Source organism: Myotis myotis, unplaced genomic scaffold, assembly GCF_014108235.1.
Source record: "Myotis myotis isolate mMyoMyo1 unplaced genomic scaffold, mMyoMyo1.p scaffold_m19_p_3, whole genome shotgun sequence".
NCBI lineage: Eukaryota > Metazoa > Chordata > Mammalia > Chiroptera > Vespertilionidae > Myotis > Myotis myotis.
Window position 1 is genome coordinate 120,566,084 of NW_023416335.1, and position 27,450 is coordinate 120,593,533.

Genomic DNA, 27,450 nt, shown 5'->3' on the forward strand with positions numbered 1-27,450 from the left:
CACTTGCCCGGGTTGTGGGCTAGATCCCCTGCAGGAGGCAGCCCATCAGTGTTTCTCTCTCTCCCCCTCCCTTCCCTTCCTCTCTCTCTAAAACCGTTTTTTTTTTTTTAATGCAGATATTTTCCATCATAGATTTTTAAAATCTCTGAGATCCATTCCTGTCCTAGGATTCTTTGTGAAAGGCAATATCCAAAAACCAATCAGAGAGAAAAACTGGGCTCTAAAAGCTGGTTAAATGATAATAATAGTGGCTAATATTTATTAAACATTATGTATCAGGAGCCATTCTAAGTCCTTTATATGCGTATTTCACGTAATTGTGACAACAGAAACCCAGTGAAGTAACTACTGTTACTATTCCCATTTTACAGACAAGGAACTAAGGCTCAGGAATCTGCTGATGGAGGCCCAGCTTACCAAGCATTGGAACTGGGATTCAAACTCAGGTAGTCTGATTTTAGAGACTTGCTCTTGACCACTATGTTATGATGAAGAAAGAAAAGGAAGAGTAGACCAGCTGGTATGGGTTAGTGGTTGAGCCACCCATGAACCAGGCATGATGTCACAGTTCAATTCCTGGTCAGGACACATGCCCCAGTTGTGGCTGAGAGCTCGATCAGTGATTCTCTCTCATCATTGATGTTTCTATCTCTCTTTCTCTCTTCTTCTCCGAAATCAATAAAAATATATTTAAAAAAAAAAAGAAGAGTAAAAGACATTACCAGATGGAATGGAGGACACAACAGCAATCTCAGACATTAAGGCAGAAAGGATGGGCACAGTGAAGGCTGTGCAGACTCAATTCTAAGTTAGCCACCTGTCTCTTCCAAGCACGCCATCAATGCTTGTGGGGAGCAAACAGCCATGACCAATACCTTAGAGCAGTGGTCGGCAAACTGCGGCTCTCGAGCCACATGCGGCTCTTTGGCCCCGTGGCATGGGCCACGAAGTTTCAATTGCACTGTACGTGCACGCCCGCACGTGGTATTTTGTGGAAGAGCCACACTCAAGGGGCCAGTTTGCCGACCACTACCTTAGAGCATCTTTGGCTTGTATAAACAACCTAGTTGGAGTACACAAGACCAACCCAGATGAAGTAGAAGTAAAAGAAAATATCTAAAAAATAATAAAAGAAAATGTCAACTATGAGTTTCAGACCACTTAAGTGCAACAAAACTTCCAAAAAGAATGAGGTCAGCTGGGACTGAAATAATTAAAGGCAGCTTCAGGGAAGAGATGGAATGATGGGCAGTTTTGAAAGGCAAGCAAAAGGAATATCATGACACTGGAGAGCAGCATTCAAGAATCTGAGAGAGCCCAGCTGGTATAGCTCAGTGATTGAGCATCGACCTATGAACCAGGAGGTCACAGTTGGATTCCCGATCAGGGCACATGCCCAGGTTGTGGGCTCGATCTCCGGTGTGGGGCGTGCAGGAGGCAGCCAATCAATGACTCTCATCATTGATGTTTCTAGCCATCTCTCCCTCTCCTTTCCTCTCTAAAATCAATAAAAAATACATTTTTTAAATTAAAAACAAAGAAGAATCTGAGAGAAGCCCTGCCAGTGTGGCTCAGTGGTTGAGCGTTGACCCATGCACCAATAGGTCACTGGTTCGATTCCCAGTCAGGGTACATGCCCGGGTTACGGGCTCGATCCCCTTTAGGAAGTGTGCAGAAGGCAGCCAATCGATGTTGATATTTCTCTCTCATGGATGTTTCCCTCTCATGTGGATGTTTCTCTCTCTCTCTCCCTCTCTCTCTCTCCTTTCTTCTCTCTCTCTATAATAAGAACTTTTTTTTTTTTAAAGAATCTGAGAGAAGACCAGCCCAAGGAAGGGAGACCCCAACTCAGGTTCTCCATGGACAAGAAGCGAGGGTGAAGCTATTGCTCTCTGGATGGTTACTTCCAGAGTTTACACATACTCTTCTGCATCTCCGATCAGAGGGACTGCTTCCTGGCTCTCTTTCTCCCACCTAACATCTCTGCCCTACAACTAGAGTAAAGAGACTTAATTGGGAGGACATCCCCAAGTAAATCAAACTCTGAGAACCTACCATGTATCAAGTATTGGGCAAAGCACTTAGGCAGGGTTCTTAACTAGGGATCCATGGATAGGTGTCAGGGGCCTGTGAATCTCCCCGAAGTAGCATGCGAACTATATGAGTGGGCAGGCAAATTCCTGGGGAGAGAGTCCACAGTTTCTTCATCAAATTCTATAAGAGCATGTAAGCCACAAAGGTAAAAAAGCTCCCGCACCAGGATGATAAAAGGGGAAAGAATGCCCAGGTCCAGCACGTTAGAAATTCACAATCTCGTGGGGGAAGAAAAACACAGACATAAATAACTCTGATGCAAGGCAGACTTTGATAAGTGCACTAATGGAGGTAAAAAAAAACGCTGTGAGGGAAGGGGGAGCAGAGTTAATTTCAACAGGGCTGTCAATAATCCACCCTCTCCCCCCATCCTGGTTTTGAGATCCAAGTTTATAAGGAGGAAAACAACCAGCCTTGCTTCACCTCAGGTTCAGCCAGAGCCCCTGGCTAGTACCTTTCTCTCGTACTCCCAGTGGAGTTGAGGCAGACTCTATTCCTGCCAGGGAGGTGAAGAAGGGCATTGTTTTCAGGACAACGGGAGGCGATAGGAAGGAGATGCTCATCCTGATATGAGCAATGACCCCGTTCTACATTTTTCCCTCTTCTACTCAGCTCCCATTCTCTGAATTCCTGAGGTACTAATAATCCTGACACTCAGTTAATGCTTAATCCTTAATTGTGTCCTTTATCCCTAAATTACCTATTTTAGGGAATCCCTTCTCAGAGAGACCCCTCACTCTCCAAGCTAGTCTTTTCTCTTACCCCTCCATCCAGAAACTTTGTGCCATTACCATATTTCATTTTCTTCCAAAACCTCATCACCATCTGAAATTATCTTTTTTATGTGTCTATTATCTGTCTTTTCCTCATGAAATATAAGCTCCGGGAAAGTAAAGCCTTTAAGTTTCTGGTTCCCTTCTATGTCCCTAATTCCTACAACACTGCCTGAGTGCTCATTAAGTATGTATTCAATGAATAAGTGCCTAGTCCCTATGTATCCAAGGTACAGAGAGGAAAGTGTAAAGAGAAATTAAAGCACTTTTTCCCCCCTGAGAACATTTTTATGATGCTAGGTTTTCAAAATAGCCCTTAATTAAAATGATCATGGCAGAACGTAGCCAGGGAACCATGTGTGAAACCCAGAATTTGAGTATTCTTTCGCCTCTATGTATATAAACTCTACTGTCCAACTGTCACTTCTGTCTTTGACAGCTGTTTTCTTCCGACACCCTTCTCAGCTATGCACTCATCACCCACACCTTAGGTCACTGCAATAACCACCTGAGTGGCCTATCTCCAAGCCATCCTGCAAACTTACAACAACTTAACCTACCTATAATCATAATTCCTAGGACATAAAAGGTGTTCAATAAATGTCTGAAGAATTAGATCAGTGGATATAAGACAACCCTGCCTTCTATTATACCAAATCCCTGCTTTAAAAAGTTTATGTTGGCCCTAGCCGGTTTGGCTCAGTGTAGATAGAGTGTCGGTCTGTGGACTGAAGGGTCCTGGGTTCGATTCCGGCCAAGGGCACATGCCTTGGTTGCGGGCTTGATCCCCAGTGGGGGGCATGCAGGAGGCAGCCGATCAATGATTCTCTCTCATCATTGATGTTTCTATCTCTCTCTCCCTCTCCCTTCCTCTCTGAAATCAATAAAGAAATATATTTTTTTTAAAAAGTTTATGTTGCTCTCTCTACCAAGTCCACACTCAGTAGTTTGGCACTGGACACTCCAAGGTGTCACAACCACCTTTTCAACCTCATCTCCTTCATACTGTGTGAGCCTCTGCACTACAACATTTGTGTTCCCTAAACTTTTACTTAGCTTATGCTATATTCCTCCAATGGAAAGACTCACCTTTGATTAGACTTACACACACACACATACAAACACCCATGATCATAGACTACTGGAGCTGGGGAGGGCCTTAAAAATTTAACCAGCCCTAGCCAACTTGGCTCAGTGGATAGAGCGTCAGCCTATGGACTCAAGGGTCCTGGGTTCGATTCCAGTCAAGGGCACATGCCTGGATTGAGGGCTCAATCCCCATTAGGGGGTGTGCAGGAGGCAGCCAATCAATGATTCTCTCTCAGCATTGATGTTTCTATCTCCCTCTCCCTTCCTCTTTGAAATCAATAAAGAAATAGATATTTTTTTAAAAGAACTTTTTTGGGAAATACAGCAAAATACTAAGAAATAGTACATATAGAATCTGGCATACTTCTCTTTATTTACATAGTTAACCTCTCCATAATGTAAGGGAAATTTTCAGGGGCCAAATAAATTAAGTTGTGAATGTCAGAACAGCACACAGATGCTAATACTTTGGCAGTCTCTTAGTTTGGGGCAACTAACAACTTTAGATAATAGATTCAACAAATTAGTTTTAAATTATTAAAAGCAAAAGAATACAGTATTTTTAGAAGAACCAAGTTTGAAATAGAGCCAAATAAAACTAGTCATTGAATCAAATGAAAAAATGGGGTAGATGTCTCTCCCTCAATTTCTCTCCCTTTTTTCCCATTTCTTTGTGTCTGTGCAATTTCCCTGCCGCTGCTGGTGGAAGTCTGCCTGAGATGTGTTCCTCATCTTCCTGGCCCTTTCCTCAGGACTTCAACTCAGCTGGAATAAAAAAAGAAAACCAAGAACTGAGAATATATATTAAGACTCTGTCCCTGGTTCATGAAGAAATCCTCAATGTCCTCCCTCCTCTCCCACACCCCCCAAATTGCACCCCACACCCACCACCAATCTTTGACTCAGAGGTGGTGGTGAGCAGTTAAGAGGTCAGCTGGTTGGTGTGGTGCATGTGTGCATGCCTGCATGTGTCCATTTGAACCCTGGGTTGGCAGGCAGGGTGGAAAGGAGTGGATCAGAGGATTTGTAAGAAGATCTCAGCAGAGAGGCCTTTAATCTTTGAAGCAACTGCTTGTATGGAGACCATGTTGTGAGAGATGACCTTAGAGACCAAGTAGCCAGAAGCATGGGATTGCTGCCACCTCTCAGTTCAGGCAACTGAGTCTTGAAAGATCAGGGCCAGAATGTCAAAGATTGACCTACCCCTGAAAGAAGAATCCCATTCCAAAAATATGGAAACTAAAGCCCTCCAGAGAAAAGGATCCTCCACAAATCAGTTATAAAGATAGGCCTGAAACTGAGATACCTACCCAATGTTCCTGCCTTCCAGTCCCAGGAATCCTCGAGTACTAAGAGGCATGCAGCAGAGTGAAAGGCTAGCTTTTCCCAACTGCTGAGCTTCTGTGACATGGAACATTCCCCAACTTCTCTCATTCTCAGCAAAATCCTTGCCTTCTGACCTGCCCTTCCCCCCAACGCAAATATTTACCTAGAATCCAAAAGGAAGGATGGAGGCAGTGCTGAACATCAAGGAGAAAGAGTGGTTAAAGAATGTGTATTTGGCCCTCGCTGCTTTGGCTCAATGGATAGAGCGCCAGCCTGTGGACTGAAGGGTCCCTGGTTAGATTCCAGTAAAGGGCACATACCTGGGTTGCAGGCTTGATCCTGGCCAAGGCTGGGGCACGAGGGAGGCAACCAATCAATGTGTCTCTCTCACATCGATGTTTCTCTCTCTCTGTCTTTCCCCCTCCCTTCCACTCTCTCTAAAAATCAATGGAAAAATATCCTTGAGTGAGGATTAACCAAAAAGAAAAAGAAAAAGAAAAAGAAATGTGTATTTGGTGTCAGGAGCTGACCATGGATGGCCTGGAAACTGCTAAGAAACTGGGCATAGCTGTGTCTTGGTCTGAGAACTTGAAAAAGTATTGGCAAAAGGGCTAGTTGAAAAACATACCTATCCATGCCTGCCTGCCAAGCCATTCCCTAATTCCTACCAGCATTCACTGAGCTCCTAATATGTGCTACTTTTATGTTAAATCTAATTGGGCACTTAATATGTGGTAGGCTCACTAAATCTTATCTATACTAATAAAAGGGTAATACGCTAATTAGACCAGGAGACCTTCTGGACGTCCTTCCAGACAAAGCCATGATGGCAGGGCTGAGGCAGAGGCGGTTAGGGGCGATCAGGTGGGGGAGGGGGGCATTCGGGGGGCAAGCAGACAGGGGGAGGGGGCAGTTGGGGGTTATCAGGCCTGCAGGGGGGGCAGTTGGGGGCAATCGAGCCAGCAGGGGGAGCAGTTAGGGGTGATCAGGCCAGAAGAGGCAGTTGGGGGCAATCAGGCCCGCAGGCAGAGTGGTTAGGGGCGATCAGGCAGGTGAGCGGTAAGGAGCCAGTGGTCCTGGATTGCGAGAGGGATGTCCAACTGCCCATCAAACATTCCCAGATTGGAGAGGGTGCAGGCCAGGCTGAGGGGCACACACACCTCCCCCTGCATGAATTTCGTGTACCAGGCCACTAGTTTAGTTATAAGAAAGGCTCTATAGAGAGGACAGTATAACCCTCTTACCCAGATGAAGCACCTGAGGCTTGAAAAGGAAGAAGTACCTTATACAACAAGGTCTTGCAACTGGTGAGTAGTAGTAGAACTTGGATTTGAACCGTGCCCTGTCTTCAAATTCCTTAATTTTTTCCAGGAACCATCAATACTTTTTAGCCCACTTAGTGCCCCATTAAAAAAAAGTAAATGCTCCACAAACATTTTACTTCATTTTAAAACGAGTCACCTCTCCATTCATTCAGGATTTGCAAAGTAAATAAAAATTGAAAAATACACATCACTCAATTTCTTGGGCATTTATATATATAAAATCCTTGGTCACCTGGTATGTCATTTCTCCATTCCCATCCGACCTTTCTTTCTCCTTTTCCTATCCTTGGGCCCTCCTCCCAGGTCCTGACACCATAAAGCACAATTCTACAGGCTAGAGTGGGACGAAAGCATAGCCTCTGTTCCACACCACAGAACAGTTTAAAAGAAATGGGTAGAAGAGGCAGGTAATAGCTCTTCCTTGGGCTTATTTTCTCATCTGTTAGTAAAGGGACTATAAGCCCAGGGTGGGCAGTGGCCACAGACATTCATGCTCACAGTGTCCCCATGAGTCGGGGGGGGGGGGGGGGTTGTAGGGGCCCACAGGACAAGCTTGAGCTTCCTGGCCTTCTTGGCAAGTTGCCTGGGTTGTTTCATCAGTAATGTCAGCGGTGCCCCAAGGATTACTGAATTTTCCTTGTATTTATGTCATTGTTTAAAATAAAGGTGGCTTAGGCCCCAACATCTGTCAGTAAATTCCAAGCTTTTGATATTCTTTTCATATACAGAAGGTGGATATTTATTTTTTAATGTCATTCAAATTTATCAATATCTAAATAAACTTAAGACACACACAAAAAATGATTTTTGAGCTTTTTTGTTTTTTTAATGTGCAATTCTTGTTTAAGGTATTCCTGGTTATCACTGCTTATTATACTTCTTTTTTTTTTTTTCAACAATCTCTGGTCAGAGTAGTGGGATTATAGATGAGTGTAAATTTCTCCTTCATATTTTTATGTAAATAATAGCACTTTTATTGATTTATTTTGTGCCATGGTTTGGTTATAAAAAAAAAATTAAAGTGGCTTATAAGGACAGAATATAAAGTGACATAAACTAGAAGAAGTTGTGGGGGAAACAAAAAATAAAGGTATAGGGATAAAATTGATACCAAAATATAGGTCATAAAATCTTTTACCCTTTTCCCCAGATGAGCCATAAATTGAATTCTGAAGCTTTCTAATGACCAACACAAAGGGAGAAGCATCGACCCACACACTGAAGGGTTGTGGGTTCGATTCCTGGTCAAGGGCACATACCTGGGTTGCAGGTTCAATCCCTGGCCCTAGTTGGAGCACATGCAAGAGACAACCAATCAATGTCTGTCTGTCTCTCTCTCTCTCTCTCTCCCTTTCTTTCTCCCCACCCTCACCCCTCCCTTTCACGCTCTCTAAAAATCAATGGAAAAAATATACCTGGGTGAGGATTAACAAAAACAAAAAAGGGAGAAGCCTGAGTGGTTTTACAACTTACATAGCCAATAAAAATTAAAACAAATCGATTGCTCAAGAGAAGCTAGCTATTTCTAATATTTCTCATACACAGGATAAGCAATATTTCTCAATCCTGTCCTTGCAGCAGCTCTAATGGAGCATTTATCAGGGCTGTATCTCATAGCATTTAGGTCCTTGGTCTTTCTTTGCCACTTCCTAAGTTAGTATACCTATGCTATGGTAGTGACTGAAAGGAAGCCCAAAGTGGGCTGCTGTGGGGCTGGTAATTTTCTGTTTCTTCACTGGGGTGCTCATTACATAGGTATGCTCAATTTGTGGAAATTCACCAAGCTGTACACTTATATGTGCACTTTTCTGTACATATAAGGAACTTCAATGAAAAGTTAAACACACACACACACACACACACAAAACCAGGGACCATAGGACAATTTGCACCCTTTTCTAAAAAGTTGGTTAGTAGTTAAGAAATTTTAAAAAAAAGTTAGCATAAAAAATAAATTATATACTAAAAATCACAAGGTAAAAATAATATTCGTTCTGTCTTGTCTTGTGGATACTTCGAACACTACAAGCAGCACTTGTTAGAACCTAAGAGTCTGTAAAAATTTAAAGATCTATCCACCATGCTTTGCTCAGAATATATAACATATTCAGCCCAAACTATTTTCACCTCTTCCAATAGTGTTTTGCTTATATCACATAACATATAAATATATTAATTGTGGATCGCAGAGTCAAAGGAGGATTGTCTGAAAGTGCAAAATGTATGGTTGGCCTAGTTTAGACCTCATTACCCTTGAATATAAAGGAAAGTGCTCATGGAAAATAAAAGGGTAGATTCTGAGACTGGTGGAACTTTGCAGAAAACTAGACAGTGAGCGGCTAACTCCAAGAACAGCCTCTAGGCCCCATTCCAAAGCAAACTCTGCTCTGATGGCTGAGCTGCGCTGCTCCATAAAGCCCAGCACTAGGGGGGCAAAACCAGGCTCCGTGGCCTGGAAAATTACTGCAGTGCAACTACCAGCCACTCCTAAAACCAGCACAGAAGTGGTTGCTTCAAAGACCTTGTGCTACGAAGCAATTACAACCACACGGGGCTCCTGAACAACTCTCAGCACAGGGAGCAGTAAGCAGCCCAGCACCACCAGCAGGTGAATGGGGCCTCATCTCAGACTGGGGGGCCCTGGGTGGTGGGCGGGATAGAGAGAGCAGCTCCGTGGCTACAGTTCTGGGGAACAGGGACTAAAGAGACCAGGGAAAGGAGACACAATGTCTGGGTAAGGGCTCCTGTTGTCACACACTGCGTCCCTCGTACACAGTGGTCAGTCCGAAGAAAACATTTATAATAAAAAAGCATTGATGGCTTAATTTTTATCCCTTGCATTTGTGTTTAAAAGCTATTGCTTATATGTATTATGGTACCAGGAACAGTAATTCCTACGTTCTATTCTTAGATTGGTCACTGCTAAAGTATCTGCCAGTGGAAACTAAACTGTCAGGTGCTCAGAAATTCTGAGCTTACCATTTATAAGCAGAAAGTATTTGAGTGCCTAGTATCTGACTAGATTTGAATACTGATTTGAAGTTACGCGCCACAGCTGGGTGACCCGAATGGCAGCCTAACAGGTAAGTAGGGCACAGGAACAGGAGCCAGAGGTTCCACGCATGGGAAAGAGGACCAGCCCAGCCAGGGCAGAGAGAGACAGAGTCCTAGGTCAGAAGGCACACATGAAGCCTTCCTTTCTCCACTCCCTGTGCTCTGAGTTTTAATTCTAAGCCACACCATCCCTGCTCTGCCCACACATCTGTCTCATTTGTTTCTCCCTTTCCCTGCCTGCATCTCAGATTACTGTTCTGCCCCAAGTTACCTCCATTACTGGGTTTGTATCCTTTCCAAATTGGAATGGCTGTGGTGACCCCGGGAGCTGAAGTGTCTGCCTGACATTTGTGGGTGTGGCTCCCCAGCCCACTCCAAGTCAATTAGCAATCACAAGACCCAACCAGAGAAGTGTGTTACAGATTTAATACAGTGAACTCGGATTAATTCCTGAGCTTGAGAACACTTTGGGTTCAGCAGGTAAAACTGGCACTTAAATGGGGATACACCCGACCCAGCCTTGGGAGATCTAGAAAGAAGCTGGGACACCGGGTCATTCAGCCCTGGCTCTGTGCCCAAACACCATCCCTTGGATCCAGCACCAAGTTGGTCCCAGCAGGTCAATTATAGAGCAAAGAACCTAGAAACCATTTTAGTCCAGACCTCTCCCCTCAGGCAGGACTTAGCTAACTCAATCTGAACAAATGGGTATAACTTGTTAAAACCTGCCAGAATGGAGAGTCTTTCACTTCCAATAATAGTCTGCTCCCAGGCTGCTTTTCAGCCAGTATACACTGGTACAGCTGTACCAGTTACTGAAACACTTATCAACATGTTGGGATACAGTGACTGCCCCAGGCCTTCTGAATGCCCCCCTACCACCTTGACCTGCCCCTAGGAAAGCTTTATGACTCAGCAGCTAACGGACTAATGCCAGCCTCAGCAAGCAACCTTCAGTACCCTGTTCTGGCACCATCGTCCCTACCAAAGTACCATTAACTTCTTTTACTGCTACCCTTGCCTGTTCCATCATACATGGCTAACCTATTCTAAAACGCCCTCTGCTCTTATCTGTAAGGGCCATTCTTTAAGGTTGATATTCAGTCTTTCATAATACAGCACCATTCCATAATCTCCTTCAGACCCTCTGCTCAACACTCCCAAACCCTAACTTTCCCTTGTCTCTTGGTCTTTGTTTACATTGCTCTTTCTGACTGGAATAGCCTTCTCTTTCTGTATCCATTAAAACCTTATAGCCCTAACCGGTTTGGCTCACTGGAGAGAGCGTCAGCCTACAGACTGAAGGATCCCAGGTTCGATTCCGGTCAAGGGCATGTACCTTGGTTGCAGGCACATTCCCAGTAGGGAGTGTGTAGGAGGCAGCTGATCAATGTTTCTCTCTCATCGATATTTCTAACTCTCTATCTCTCTCCCTCTCCCTTCCTCTCTGTAAAAACTCAATAAAACACATTTAAAAAAAAACCAAAAAAACCTTACAAACTCCTCAATATCTCCTGAAATGTCACCATTTCCATGAAATTAATTGAAAGAGCTGTATTCCATTACCAGAAGTGTCACAGCAACATCTATAGCAGTGGTGCTCAACCTTCCTAATGCCTCGACCCTTTAATACAGTTCCTCATGTTGTGGTGACCCCCAATTTCATTGTTACAAATTGAACATAATTAAAGCATAGTGATTAATCACAAAAACAATGTGTAATTATATATGTGTTTTCCGATGGTCTTAGGCAACTCCTGTGAAAGGGTCGTTAGACCCCCAAAGGAGTCGCAACCCACAGGTTGAGAACCGCTGATCTAGAGTCTACACTTGTAAAACTTAATGACTGTTTCATATTGTAATTATTTTTATATGTGCACCCAAACTACTAGAGAAAGCTATTGAGAGCGCAGAAACCATAACCTTAGTTATTATTATATCTAAGTGATATAGTACAATGCCTTGCTCAAAGTATGTGCTAAATAAATATTTGTTTAAATGAGTGAGTGAACAGCTCTAATTACTTTGTCCAAGGGACCCATTTTTCTATCCATTAATGATTTTGGTTGCTTTTCTCTGAAGTTACTCCAACTGTGGTTGTATCTTTTTTTACATGTGGAACTGAAATTGCACATCGTCCATATCTTAAACTACTGAGCTATTTCCATAAAGATGAAGCAGGAAGCCTGCTCCCCTGTCATTACTTTACCACCCTAGGGTTTGTGACTGCCGTCTCTCCATATACTTCTCCCAGCACCAGACTGATGTACCAGTCACACAGGGACAGGCAAATGAAAGGTTCTTTAATGAAGGGTGGCCTTACAGATGACAGGAAAGCTGGTGGTGGAGTGAGCTGGCAGGGAGGTACTGCTAGAGGGAGGAGGCAGGGTGGCTTGTTGAGGAACAGAGCCAAATGGGACTCCAGCTGCTGTGGTCAAGGCCACGAGTATAGTCCTGGGAAGGGACATTTTACTACCCTGGTTGCTGTGGATTGGCCAGGGTCTAGAGGAGGGAATGCTAGCCACCCCTTCCTACCTCTCTGCTTCCTAATTCTCACCACCCGCCCCACCCCCCCACCCCCCCATCCCCCCTCCACCCTGCCCCAGCCCCTGCTTTCCCTTCAGATGAATAGCTCTGAGCTGGGAGTAAGACCTATAAGGAGAAGAAGACTTTGATACAAGATGTCTGGGCTTCTTACAAACAAAAGAGGATGGAAGACAAGGAGCCAGAAACCACAGCCACTATCTAAATCTCATTCCAAAAGAAAAAAGTAGAACACAATGGGATGGCCAGGGTGAAAAGCCACCCTGTAGAGCAGATGGGCTACAGGGTTCTAAGTGATCCATCAGTGTCCAGGCTTGGACTCTCCTTAAAAATGATGGTTAAGGAGCCCTGGCAAAATTGCTCAGTGGTTAGAGCACCAGCCCAGGAACCAAAGGGTCCCCATCAAGGGCATACATGTGCCTCAGTTGCAGGTTCAATCCCCGGGGGGGGGGGGGGGGACAACCAATCGATGTGTCTCTCTCACACCAATGTTGTTGTTGTTTTTCTCTCTCCTCCTCCTCCTCCTACCTCCCTTCCACTCTCTCTAAAAATCAATGGAAAAAAATATCTCAAGTGAGGATTTTTTTTTTTTTTTTAATGGTGGTTAAGGAAACAGAAAGTCAATTCTGGAAAAGGAAGCTGGGAACATTTTTCTGAAGAAGAGTCAGTTTGGAAAAGGAAACAAGAAATAAGGAAACCCAGTCGGAGTTAAGATTCAACTAGAAGGGAAACCAAACAGACCCAAGAATTGATATCTGAGGATGAGACAGCCAACAGGAGATAGAGTGTGAGATTCTGATGATGGCAACTGCTTCTGGCCTGAGGAGAAAGCACATCTGAGGCAAAAGTATGTGCTGGAGGAGGGGGAGGAAGAAGGGAGGTCACTGATTTCAGGGTCATGAAATAACTGCCTTCCTCTGTTTTTAACTGTGCAGAGGATCCCACTGGCCATCACATTAATAAAACTGAGAAGAGGTGTCCTGTCCCAGGGAGAAAAGAAGGAAGATCCCTCCCAGGGCCTCCCACCTGCACTCACTCCAGCTGGACTCATGCACTTGGCACTATGAAGGGTATGGGAGGGTAGATTCACTGTCTATTACAGGGGAAAACAAGGCTCAGGGGAGGGAAGAGCTGGCTATGGGAAGGCAGATTTGGGTCACCAGAAGGAAGCACTCTCCTCTTCGAGCTGTGGAACTGCCTCCCTCAAGATGTGTTGAGCTCTCTGGCCTGGAAATAATCAAGAAGGGGAGATCACATAACCCCAATAACCAGGCTGAAAGAAACCTTGGAGGTCATTGGGTCCAACTTCCTCCCTCTACCTGAGAAGCTGCCATTTTTCCCTTGATTCCCCAACTAGTTAGTGACAAAACCAGAACTGGAACCTGTCTCCCAACTCACAACCAGAATTATTTCAGCTGCCATACAGTGAGAGGTTTTCACCATAAACATTTCTACCGTGAACCAGCCCAATTACTGAGCTAGTGATTTCTTCTTTTGGCTACAGAAGACAAAGCACCACACCCAACTCTGGGCAAAGAAGCTGACGCAAGGACCTGTCAGAGAATCTTCTCACCAGTAATTTCATCAGGCACTCCTTCAGTTCCTGAGAGGGGAAAGCGCAGTGATGGAGAAATGTGCTAGAACTCTGCACCTCTGCCCCTGTGCCTCGGAAGGGAACCTGGTGGATTCCGGAGTCTCTCCACTCCTTCCAGCTATTACGTTGACTTTTTACAATCCCTGACACTTTCAGAGTTTGACTTGTTAGTTGCAGCAATAGAAAATTGAAAGTCCCCTCAGATAACCAAGTTTATTGTAAAAAGAGAGACCATTTCCCCTCCATTGTCCTAGAAGGAAACTGAGGCACAGAAAAAGTAGCTTCGGGTAAGTTAAAAGGCATTAATTGAACTATCGTGCTATATCCATTGTTTCCTTGAGCAAGGTCTGAGGAGTTTGATAAATTGGGCAGAGTTCCCAAGGAGGGCTTCGTTTCAAATACCCAGCTGCAGGGATGGCCATGACTAGGGGAGGGGACGGCTCAATGAGAAGGTGGGAGACTAGGAGGCAGAGGAAGGAGCTAGGAGGAGTGGCTTGGCATATGGGAAGGGGGAAGGAGAGGTAGGTCTAAGAGGCATTGTTAAAATAAAGAATCGCAGGGAACGCACCAGGAGTCGAAATGGAGAGAGCCCTAGAGAAGGCGGTGAGCAAAGTTTGGGCCGCGCAGATGAGAGCGCGCGGCCTTGGGGAGGACGGCCGAGGGCATCCCAGACACAAATCTACAGCCCGCGCGCGGACCGCCCGTATCTCCTTCTGGGGAACTGCAAGCCCGGCGCCGCTGGAAGCACCCCAAGTCTCAGCCAGCATTTCCACCGGGCGGGCAGGCGGGGAGCCTCTCGTACCGTCGCCCTAGGATGGGAGAAGCAAGCAGCCTCGAGGATGCCCCGACCCTATGTAGCCCGGCGGCCAGGCCCGGGCTCGGCTCTCCCTCCCCGAGTAGGCAGCGGGGCGGCGCCGAGCACCTGGAGGCGAAAACGAGTTCAAAACCGGGTCTGAGGATGAGGCGGGTCTCCCCAGGGCTGGAGCCAGCAGAACTACCCCTTCCCACCTCCGCGTCCTCTCCCGCCCCGGCCCGATGCTACTTACTCCGGTTCAGGGGGTTCCCGCCGACCTGGGCCGACGCCACCAGTTCCAAATAAAGAGTCCAGAGCCCCACGGACACCACGGCGAGCACTAGCAGCAGCCGGAAGCGCCGCCGCAGCAGCTTGACGGAGCGCAGGAGCAGCAGGAGTAGCGCGGCGCGGCGACTCCCCATGGCGCGGCGCCCCGGCGGCCGCCGCCAGCCCCAGCCCCCGGCCGGGCCCAGCGCCCCGAGCGCGCGGGGTCCCAGCCCCAGCCCAGCGTCTCAGGGCCGAGCCGAGGCTGTCTCCCCCGGCCGCGCTCCAGCGGGGCGCGGGCTCCGGCTCAGCGCGCCAGGGGTCGATCAGCTGCGCGGGCGCCGCGCACGGGCGCCGCTCTCGGGCGCCAGGTCTCTCCAGGAGCCGCTTCTCCTCCTTGAGTGTCCTCCGCGCCCGGCTCTCCTCTCCTCTCCACGCCTCTCCCGTCGCAGGCGCGCTGCCTCCCTCCCTACCGCTCGCTCGCTCGCTGGCTCGCACACACTGCCCACCCGGAGGTTCCCTAGGTGCGCGCCAACCCGCCTCTCCTCTCTCCCCCTCCCGCTCTGGCTTTTTCTCCGGCCGCAGCGACTCACCCACCTGTCCCGCCCCCGCTCAGGTCCCGCCCCCAGGGCACAGGTGGGCCCCGCCCCCGAGGAGCCCTGGGAAAGGGAAAGAGTCCCTCTGGCTTTCCAGAGGCAACAGGAGGTGTGTCCAGGGGCTTGTGACTGGCGCCCCTGCCGACTAGAGTTGGGTGGGGTGTAGATGGGGCGAGTTACGATCCGGACTGGGCATGACTGAGGGAAACAGATACCTCCCTGGCGCTGGATGGTGTTGCTCCCCAAGCAGAAGTGAAGCTGGGTAGATGCCAGATGCTGGTGGGGACTCGTGTTGGGGTGACGCCTGAGATTTTGGCTCCAGGGCCTTTCGTGGCCTACACCGACCCTACTCCCTACTTTAGGTAACAAGAGTAGACATACTATTAATTGGGAGGCAATGGTCACTTAATTCAGCCATAATTTCCTCTTCCAGCTGGGATTTGAAGAGGCTTCCTTCCCAGCCTCAACCACAACTCTAGGAGGCACTGGGAAGTTATATGGCCCCCAGAGAGAACCCCAAGTAACTTTTCCCAGACCATGATGAAATAGCTGTTGGGGAAGAGTAGATGGTGGAGGGTTCTGAAAAATAATTAAAAATAGCCCTAGCCGGTTTGGTTTAGTGCAGTGGTTCTCAACCTTGGCTGCACATTAGAATCACCTGGGAATCTTTTTAAAATCCTGATTTCTGGGCCTCATCCTCCAGAAATTCTGTTTCTTTGTTATGGGTTGGGGCCACAACACTAGTAACAAAGAAACAGAATTTCCGGAGGATGAGGCCCAGAAATCAGGATTTTAAAAAGATTGAGAACCACTGGTTTAGTGGATAGAGCATGGACCTCTGGGCTGAAGGGTTCCAGGTTCGGTTCATCAAGGGCACATGCCTGGAGGCAGCCAATCAATGATTCTCTCTCATCATTGATGTTTCTCTCTCCTCCTCCCTTTCTCTCTAAAATCAATAAAAAGATATATTAAAATCTTTTTAAAAAGAAAGAAAAAGAAGCTCACTGAAGTCCAAAAGATCATCAAGACATTCTGTAGTAGTCCAGTTCTCTGCCTTCAGGCAGGTAAAACATTATCTAATTTAAATGAAATCATTAGGATCCGAGGAGCAGAGTGAATTGCCTCAGGCCGTTCAGCAGATAATAATGCCGGTTCATTTTCCTCTATTACTCCTGCAGAAAAGGATCAGCGGACCATGGAGAAAGTGGAGGTACAAAAGTGTTCCAGATATTTTAAAATCAAATTAATAACATGCAAATACTGTTTCAAGACAAGTTCACAGAATATAGTGCTCTGTTTTCCCTTCTCTCTGCTACCGCCTTAGTTGGATGTTCAATAGTCCAATTGTCTACACTGGACTATTGTAATTTTTCCTCAACTAGCTCCCTGGACTCCAGGCTCCCTCCCCCACCCAGCCATCCTCTCCACTACTACCAGATAGTCTTTCCTTTTTCTTCTTCTTTATTTTAATCCTCACCTGAGGATATGCTGAGAGAGTGACTGGGGATCAGACCTGCAACCTAGGTACTAGTATGTGCCCTGACTGGGAATTGAACCCACAGTTTTTTGGTGCATGGGATGACACTCTAATCAACTGAGCCACCTACCAAATAGTCCTTATAAAATTATCTTTCACATCCATATGTTGTAGGCAGTTATACATGAGCAGAGCAAGGACAGTGGGCCAGGTACAGAGGTCACCAGAGTGGAAAGCCCCAGGTACCTAGCAATGGACCATCAATTGTAGGGTGGGACCTCATCCCCAGATAACTTTTCTTCCCCTACTAGCATATTGCTGGTCATGCAGTTTGGACCCCCTGACCTTTCCTCCCTAGAGATAACATCTAAGCCAGTGATGGTGAACCTATGACACACGTGTCAGAGATGACACACAAACTCATTTTTTTGGTTGATTTTTCTTTGTTAAATGGCATTTAAATCTATAAAATAAATATCAAAAATATAAGTCTTTGTTGTACTATGGTTGCAAATATCAAAAAATTTCTATATTGACACGGCACCAGGGTCAAGTTAGGGTTTTTCAAAATGCTGACACGTTGAGCTCAAAAGGTTCGCCATCACTGATCTAGGCCTCAGTTGTATTTCAGCTCCAAAACTGTTGGGGTCCTGCCCCATCAGGTCCAGGGTATCCCAAAGGTGTGGACGGAGTTGGAGAAGAATGAAGGACACGGAGACAGCATTTAGTTGATCATCATAGCCAGGTTCTCTTTTTTTCTTTTTCAGTTGATCAGCATAGCAAGGTTCTTCTTCTTTTTTTTTTTTATTCTCCTGTTACATCTGTATTTATACCAGTTGATTTTAATCCTATCCATTCTATTACAAAGGTTAGGGCATTTGTTATCTCCATTCCGAGGTCACTACTCTATTGTTCTGTTACGCTTCAAGGAAGTAACTGAAGGAGATTATCCTAAGTAAAGATTATGTATCTTAAGTGTGATTGTTTGTAGTTAAAGTGCTTAATTACCCACCTGGCACTTAGTTAAGGGGTTTTACCAATTCCCTTCCTTAGTCCTGTTAATCCCTAACTCCAGGGAAAAATCCTCACCTGGGGGAACAACCTTTCTCGGGGAGGTGGTCCTGTTTAAAACACATAGCGCTAAGAGGGGGAAGCAAACATATGTCATATATGCCAGGTCCCTTGAAACATAAGCTATGCAGATGTTTCTTCCCTGCAGCAACTGTGTCAAGCAGCAAGGGTGGACCGGCTTCCAGCAAATTCCCCCTTTTTTATCTTTTAAATGATAGCTCGTGTAAATCAGCGGCCACCTCTCGGATTGAGTTGTTTAAGACTCGGAAGACCTGTTTGTGACTTTGCCAACAGGTCAGTCCGAGGCTTAACCCTATATCGGCTCCCCACAGTCTCACCCTTCTTTCATTTTTTAAGCTACTATAATGAAAGTTTTTAAGCATCAAGAACAAAAAGCGGGAGAAAACCAAGATAGCGGCATAGGTAAACACCGGAGTTAGCTGCCTCGAACAACCACTTCACAAATACAACTAAAAGACGGAATGGACATCGCCCAAAACCACAGGAAGACTGGCTGAGGGGAAATTCTTCAACTAGAAGGAAAGAGAACAGCATACGAGACTCAGAGGAGGCGCAGTGCGGAAAATACAAAGGTACGGAGGTACGCGCGCGGAGCGGGCTGGTAGCTGAGGGCGCAGTTGTGGTTTTCAATCGGGAGGGAGTCTCAGATTCTGAGCTCCAGTTCTGGGCGAGTCTCTAGGGACCCAGACTCAAACGGGAGAAGCGGGACTGTCTGGCATCGGTCGGAACGTGAGGGCAGCTTTCTCTCTGAGGTTTGCAGCGGTTGCTGGGACTCTGAGAGGCAGAGCCTCTGGGGACAACACTGAGAGCAGCCATAACTGCTCCCTCCACCCGCTCTGTTGATCCCATGAGACCCACCCCGCCCAAGCCCTGCGCAGAGCCATTTGCCAGGTAGCCTCAGGCAAAGGCTAGATTAGCACCTCCCTAGAGGACAGAAGTTTTCCCACTGCAGACACAGCTGATTCTCACAGCCAATTGGCCTGGAGGTCAAATCCCCCTAGTATTAACTACAACAATCAAGGCTTAACTACAACAAGACTGCGCACAAAGACCACTAGGGGGTGCACCAAGAAAGCATAAAAAATGCGGAGACAAAGAAACAGGACAAAACTGTCAATGGAGGATATTCAGTTCAGAACCACACTTTTAAGGTCTCTCAAGAACTGTCTAGAAGCCGCCGATAAAGTTATTGAGATCCTCAAGAAATCTAATGAGACCCTCGATGTTGTGATAAAGAACCAACTAGAAATTAAGCATACACGGACTGAAATAACGAATATTATACAGACTCCCAACAGCAGACCAGAGGAGCACAAGAATCAAGGCAAAGATTTGAAATGCGAAGAAGCAAAAAACACCCAACCAGAAAAGCAAAATGAAAAAAGAATCCGAAAATACGAAGATAGTGTAAGAAGCCTCTGGGACAGCTTCAAGCGTACCAACATCAGAATTATAGGGGTGCCAGAAGATGAGAGAGAGCAAGATATTGACAACCTATTTGAAGACATAATGACAGAAAACTTCCCCTACCTGGTGAAAGAAATAGACTTACAAGTCCAGGAAGCACAGAGAACCCCAAACAAAAGGAATCCAAAGAGGACCACACCAAGACACTTGATAATTAAAATGCCAAGAGCAAAAGACAAAGAGAGAATCTTAAAAGCAGCAAGAGAAAGAAACTCAGTTACCTACAAGGGAGTACCCATATGACTGTCAGCTGATTTCTCAACAGAAACTTTGCAGGCCAGAAGGGAGTGGCAAGAAATATTCAAAGTGATGAATGCCAAGAACCTACAACCAAGATTACTTTACCCAGCAAAGCTATCATTCAGAATTGAAGGTCAGATAAAGAGCTTCACAGATAAGGAAAAGCTAAAGGAGTTCATCACCACCAAACCAATATTATATGAAATGCTGAAAGGTATCCTTTAAGAAGAGGAAGAAGAAGAAAAAGGTAAAGATACTAATTATGAACAACAAATATCATCTATCAACAAGTGAATCTAAGAATCAAGTGAATAAATAATCTGATGAACAGAATGAACTGGTGATTATAATAGAATCGGGGACATAGAAAGGGAATGGACTCACTATTCTTGGTGGGGAAAAGGGTGTGGGAGATGCGGGAAGAGACTGGACAAAAATGTGCACCTAGGGATGAGGACAGTGGGGGGGTAAGGGCAGAGGGTGGGGTGGGAACTGGGTGGAGGGGAGCTATGGGGGGGAAAAAAGAGGAACAAATGTAATAATCTGAACAATAAAGATTTACAAAAAAAAAAAAAAAAGAACAAAAAGCTACCATAATGAAAGTAAAACTGAAGCATCAAGAACAAAACTCTGGTATTAACACAATAACAAGACAATACCAATGCAAACCCCAAAACATTTTAAAACTTAAACATAACATTTTTTAAACTAGTAAGAATAATAAAACAATGGCAATGCAAAACAGCAGTAAGTGAGTTTCCTCTAAATGAAAGTTTCTTTTGCTGATTTACTCAGAGTCCTTGGACTTGGCTGAGAGAGTAGCTTCCACTTCTTGCTTTTCTACCATCTGCTGGGCCTGAGTTCTTAACTTCTTCAGCTGACCCCATGTTGGCACCTCAGTCCCTTGCATAGCCTTCCTTTCTTCTTTTTTCTGCTTTTCTGTCATCGGGGCAACTCTAAGTCTTTGGAACGATGGGGCAAGGAGCTTCTCTGGGTCCATTGTTGTCTGCACTGCTCCTTCTGGAAAGATACAAAACACAACCTCTTCCCCACATCATTACCTTTGTAATAGAATGGATAGGATTAAAATCAACTGGTATAAATACAGATGTAACAGGAGAATAAAAAAAAAAAAGAAGAAGAACCTCGCTATGCTGATCAACTGAAAAAGAAAAAAAGAGAACCTGGCTATGATGATCAACTAAATGCTGTCTCCATGTCCTTCATTCTTCGCCAACTCCATCCACACCTTTGGGAACCCCTGGACCTGATGGGGCTGGACCCCAACACAAAACCAGCCCCAGCTGATATCAGGACCAGCTGCATTGAATAATGATCCCCTGCCCTGGTGCCAGGCCAATCAATCAGTGGAGACCACAACCCTGAAAGGACACACCTGAAAAACTGCTGAATATTCTATTGAGATCTTCCCCTTGGGACTGCCCCTAAACTCTCCACCCTTAAAATCCTTAGGAAAGGGCTGACATGACCCAGTGGTTGAGCATCGACCTATGAACCAGGAGGTCATGGTTTGATTCCTGCTCAGGGCACCTGCCCAGGTTGCTGGCTTTCTGGCTCAATCCCCAATGTTTGCAAGAGGCAGCCAATTATTGATTCTCTCTCATCATGAATGTTTCTATCTCTCTCTCCCTTTCTCTTCCTCTCTTAAATCAATAAAAAATACATAAAGATAAATAAAACACAAACTGTAAATCTGAATTCAAGGTCTTCCAAAACCTTTTACAACTTTGTGACCATCTGAAACCTGCCTCAGCTATAATGAGCTTATTCACTGCCTTTCTAGTTGGTCAGGTTTGACCCTTTCTTCAAGTTCCATTTTGGGTTCTATGAAGCTTTGTTGGACCGGCCCAATCCTGAGCAATCTCACCTTCCTTGGAGCTTTAGAAGAATTTACAGTGGCCCCACCCAGTAATGTGTACAGACTCACTTTCTTTTTCAGACTCACTTTTGAGTGTAAATCTTTTTACCCCAACTCACTGTGAGGCTTTGAAAGTGGGAACTTTGCATCCTCAATATGTAGCATGTCTGGGAGAAAAAATTATTCTCTATCCTTCAAGTTCTTCTGACTGAGCTAATGACCAAATTAACACAAGACAGATTAGCAGGAGAAAAGACATTGAAGTTGAATAATCTGTATAACTTTTGTATACATGGGAGACACCCAGGAAAGCTGAGTAACCAAAATGGTCGAAGCCACCGCCCCTTAAATGTCACCTTCAGCTAAAGATAAAGATGTTGGGGGTGGAGAGTCAGTTAAGGGAGGTTACCAGGACTAGCACAGTAAGCAAGGGTAAGACTGTTAAGTAGATGTAAGACCATGCCTTCTCCCATGTTAGTGAGGGCAGTCCTGGTACAGTGAAGGGAACACCATTACAAATGGAGATTTCCTTTATAAATGTAAATGTCCTTTTACAAGGGATAACTTTTACTTGGTTTTCAGACTTCTCCCAGGTGTGCTCCTTCCTAAAAGTAACCAGCCTAAAATAATCAGTATCCCAGAGTAGCATATTTGGGGGTGGCAAACTCTGCTCCCCTTCATAGCACAAGGCCCATTTGGCATTCAGTAATGTTTGAGGATGAAGGTAGCACTTGGAGTGAACATTCCCCAGCACTTTCAGTGTAGTTGTTTAGCACAAGGTGAACCTGAAGGACAATCCTCTAATAATAAATAGCCCCAGGGAAATGTCTCTGTGACGTTCCAAACCACAGCTGTGTGCACTTCCCATGCTTTTTCTCTCCAAAAGACCAAGGCAGAAGCAGCCAGCATGCTCAAACTTAGCTGAGGCAGGTGGAAGGTGACCAGGGTCCCTGTAAATAGAGTCTCTCTCTCTCATTGGGGATACCAATCTGCATGACTGGATATATAAGGCTGAGTCACTCTCAGGATTTTGTCATGGAAATAGGCCTCAAGACTAGCACCCCCGAGAGAACATATGCAATCACTTCAATCAACCAAACCCTTGAAGTATCTATTATGTGGAAACTAGGGGAGATGTAAAACAGAACATGCCGCATTAGTTGAGGAGAAAATATATCCCACAGAAAAACAAATCTGACACTTTAAAGGCTGAGTTTCTGGTCCAAAAACTGAATTCCAAAGAAATTTAGAAAAGGAAAGCGATCACTTTAGATCTTCCAATTCTGTGCCCTCCTCATCACTTGTTATAGCCATTTTTTTATTTTTTTAGTTTAAATGCATTTTCCTTTTAGACAAACTACATGACATATTTTTCTTAAAAACAATGGCTCCACTACAAATAAATCAAGGTCAAAAGAAATGAAGATCTCAAGATAAGATTAGTCCATTTGTCCTCGTCCAGGTGTGCAAATGAAAAGCAGCAGCCAGATATGATGACAGATGATAGATCCAAATTGCCAAATTTGTTAACATGTTCCATTGCTAAACCATCCTTAAAGAAAATCATATATGGAATCACACCATCCTCATGGTGGTCCAGCAGAGCAACCATGCCATGTGGATTCAAGTTTTCACTAATAAAGCACTAGTAGTTTTTTTTTGTTTGTTTATTGATTTCAGAGACAGCAAGGGAGAGGGAGAGAGAGATAGAAACATCAATGATGAGAATCATTGATCGGCTGCTTCCTGCATGCCCCCTTCTGGGGATCAAGCCCTCAACCCAGGCATGTGCCCTGACCAGGAATTGAATCATGACCTCCGGTTCGTAGGTTGACGCTCAACCACTGAGCCACAGCACTGGTAGTGTTTGAAATTAGCAAGGATGTGCTTGATTTGTTCTGAAGCCCCTGGAAAGACTTTGCTCTTTCTGGTCTCTGTTCTTCAAGTGTCCCTTTGATGGATTTCATGTAATCTTTTATATAGTTCATGTAAACTGGTTTTTTGTGAAGTTGATTTCCTGCAAATGATGGTTCTTGACAAGATCAACACCAGTGATGACTGTGCTTTCAGTACCTTCACCCTTGGGTAAAGTGGAGGCATTTCCACCAATGGGCGAGTCATCCATGTTACCCTCTGTACTACTGACCATTTTCCCCTCCACTTTCAGACACAGCCTATTTTTGATCTCCCAGATCTTGTAGATGTCAGAGAACATCTCATCACAGCTGGTGAGGTACCGGTAGATGATGGAAACTGGGACACTGGCCTAACAGGAGTCCTGAGCTCGAAGTGAGCGCAGAGCAGCCGAAGCAGCACTCAGGGGGAGCCTTGAACAGATCATTTCTTGTGGCTCTGCTCTTTCCCTCTTTTCTTCTCTTTGCTGTTGTGGTTGCCTCCTCAGCACTAAGATACCCCTCACACCCAGATCCTGTGTTCAGACTGCTTGCTCCAAATCCTTTTTTGACTCCTAGTGATTTCACAGCAGCAGACTTTTGAGACTCAAATTCCATGCTCAGTCCTAGCTGTCATCCTCCTCAGGTCCAGAGATAAGCATGTGGGTGGAGGTATTCATGGTGACAAATTTTGGTGGTATAATATTACCACCAATGTCTGTTCTTTGTCGTGTCAAGTTAACTGGACACTCACTGGTCGTTCTGATGATTTTCACTGCCTTTTGCTCTCCCACTTTAGCCCTGCCACCTGACTCAGAATGGCCCAGGGTCACATTGTAGAAATCACACTTGATGAGAAAAAAGAATTTCTATCATGTCTTTAGCTTATCAAGAATGCCAGAGTCAGGTCAAACCATAAAGGTTCTTCTCCAAAATTACAGCGGCTTTGTTAGAGAGGTCAAGTGAAGCGTTCTAAAATGGGCCAAGGCCAGCTGAGGTACCAGCAAATTCTGGTTTGTAGAGAATTCAAAGGGAAAGGTGTCCAGTGACCATTTGGTATAGTAGCAGAAGTCTTGTATCCAGAGCACTTCTTATTCTGGTCTATGTGGATATCAGAATATAAGTAACTCTATGAGCCCAGCACCCTTCCCATTTCCTAAAACCTGATGTCTCTGTTATAATGTGACACCTTTGAGCTTACAGAGCATTTTTACATCTATATCACATGTTTTATTTCTCACAACCAAATGAGAATAGCAAACAAAGTTCATAAGCTCCATTTCTTAAGATAACCTGCACCAAGTTCACATGACCAGTGAGTGTGGAATCAGAACTAGAACCAGATCTTTAGTCTCTGGTCTTCTTTCCATTGTATCCAGAGGTCTCCTTCTCTGGCCATGATCGCTTATGCCCACACAGACCTTCAATCTCCTTTTTTACTTCAGGAGCCTCTCAGCTAATCAAATGTATCTCATGTAGATATCTTGGTAGTGGAAATTCTGATGATAAGTCAATAAGGATCTCTGGGCCATCACTAAGCCAATGTTTTAGACTGAGACATGGGAGGATTGAATTCCTTTGAGAGAATTTCTAAGAGAGAAAGAATAGTGCTAAAGCTATCTCAAGTGCCATGGTCATGGTCATCTTGGCAAGTATTTATTTGCTGTATCTCTCTTTCTCCCTTCCTTTTCTTTCTCTCTCTCTCTCTCTCTCTCTCTCTCTCTCTCTCTCTCTCTCTCTCTCTCTCCCTTTCTTTTGTTATTCCTCACCCAAGGATATTTTTTCCTATTGTTGTTGTTTTTTAAGAGAGTAGAAGGGAGATAGAGAAAAGAGAAAACATCAATGTGAAAAAGACATACCGATTGGTTGCCTCTCACATGTGCCCCAACAAGAACCATCAACCCTGCAACTCAGGCACATGTCCTTGATGGGAATCAAACCCGGGACCCTTTGGTATGCAGGCTGATGTTCTAACCACTAAACACACTGGTCAGGCTGTTTTGTCTCTTTCAACACATGTAAATCATTCATACCAAAAGTTGCAGGTTTCATTGATTTCATTTTACAGATTAGAAAATGGGCTTAGAGGTTTTAAATAACTTGCTCAAATGCCCTGGCTGGTGTGGTTCAGTTGGTTGGACATCATCCCTCCACCGAAAGGTTGCTGGTTGGATTCCTGGTCAGGGCACATGCCCAGGTTGCAGTTTGATCTGCAGTTGGGGTATGTGCAGGAGGCAGTCAATCAATGTTACACTCTCACGTCAATGTTACTCTCTCCTACTCTCTTCTTTTCTCTCTAAAAATCAGTTTTTTAAAAAGTGATGTTGCCGAAACCGGTTTGGCTCAGTGGATAGAGCGTCGGCCTGCGGACTGAGGGGTCCCGGGTTCGATTCCGGTCAGGGGCATGTACCTGGGTTGCGGGCGCATCCCCGGTGGGAGATGTGCAGGAGGCAGCTGATCGATGTTTCTCTCTCATCGATGTTTCTGACTCTCTGTCTCTCTCCCTTCCTCTCTGTGAAAAATCAATAAAATATATTTAAAAAAAAAAAAAGTGATGTCAGTGACTTGTATCTTATATGGGACTTAAACTCAGGCTTCCTAACTTCAGATCCAGTGCTTTTTGCTTTTTTTTTTTTTTTTTCCTTTGCACATGTTGTTTCCCTGGAAGTTCACCTGGAAACTCTGAGCTCACTCTCAGCACATCTATAACTCATCCAGCCACATGACAATTCTTCTCTCCCTCCCTTCTCCCCACTCCTCCCCCCCCCCCCCCCATCAATGCTGCCTGCTTTGCTCTTTACTGAAAAGATCTTTTTTCCTATTCCTTCCTTCCATGAGTCCGTCTGTCTGGATGATGGAATTTTATGAGCTCTGACCAAGCCTTACTTTCTCCATTGTTACCGAACAAAAGGGGTTCATTCACCTGTGTGCATCAAAGCACAATCAAACCCAAACAGGACATTGCAGCCAAGAAAGTAAAGGTTTAGCTCGGCCAGCATGGCTCAGTGATTGAGCATCAACCTATGAACCAGGAGGTCATGGTTCAATTCCCATCAGGGTACATGCCTGGGTTGTGGGCTCAATCTCCAGTGTGGGCCATGCAGGAGGTGGCCGACCAATGATTCTCTTTCATCACTGATGTTTCTATCTCTCTCTCCCTCTCCCTTCCTCTCTAAAGTCAATAAAAATATATTTAAGCCCTAGCCTGTTTTGCTCAGTGGTTGGAGCATCAGCCTGCAGATTGAAGGGTTCCAGTTCGATTCCAGTCAAGGTTACTGCTTGGTTGCATGACTGATCCCTGCACCCCTCGGGTGCATGTGGGAGGCAACCAATTGATGTGTCTCTCTCACATCAATGTTTCTCTCTGTCTCTCCCCCTCCCTTCCACTTTAAAAATCAATGGAAAAAATATCCTTGTGTGAGGATATATATATATATAGTAAAGGTTTAGTTTTAAGGAAATGGTGCCAAACCTAGAGTCACCAGTGAGCTTATGCAAGGGAGAGGAAGGTGGGTAAGTCAGGGAGCTGGATGAGATCGCTTGAATCAATAGGAAAGAAAGGAGAAAAGTCATATTAAAGAAAAGAAATTTCTTCGTGGTTAGACCATCTGCTGTCCTAAATATTTGCATACTAGTTAGGGAAACAAATAACAATTTACCATCCGTATAGAAGATTATGTGCAAGATTGCATCATGGAGAGTCAAAGAAAAGATGAAGAGGGGCAGAGATGGTATGCTGAAGGGTCAGAACAAAGCACATTGGCTAGAAAAGATCCCAGGCAATTCACCTACTGAGAGCTTAGGACTTCATCTTTCTCCCATGCAAACAAGTTGTTGATACAATTCTCAAGCAAGATGACCCAGACCAGAATTAGATGCTTTGAAGCTTAAGTTTGGCATCTGTGGATAGGTCTTGCTTCTTTTTCCAGTCTGCAGTGTGAGAGCCTCTAA

At 45.1% G+C, this 27,450-nt stretch overlaps 1 protein-coding gene and 1 pseudogene across 2 annotated transcripts in view; both read right to left on the reverse strand.

Moving 5' to 3' along the window:
- B4GALNT3 (beta-1,4-N-acetyl-galactosaminyltransferase 3) overlaps positions 1 to 15,410 on the reverse strand; it is a 99,309-nt gene extending 83,899 nt beyond the window's left edge. For both annotated transcript variants that reach the window (XM_036299999.1, XM_036299998.1), the window contains exon 1: positions 14,846 to 15,410. In XM_036299999.1, coding sequence (XP_036155892.1) covers positions 14,846 to 15,014 — 169 coding nt within the window. In that variant the 5' untranslated portion in view covers positions 15,015 to 15,410. The remainder of the gene's footprint in view (positions 1 to 14,845) is intronic.
- Positions 15,411 to 21,952: 6,542 nt separating this feature from the next.
- On the reverse strand, positions 21,953 to 26,394 carry LOC118650568 (annotated as a pseudogene).
- Between the last annotated feature and the right edge of the window lie 1,056 nt (positions 26,395 to 27,450).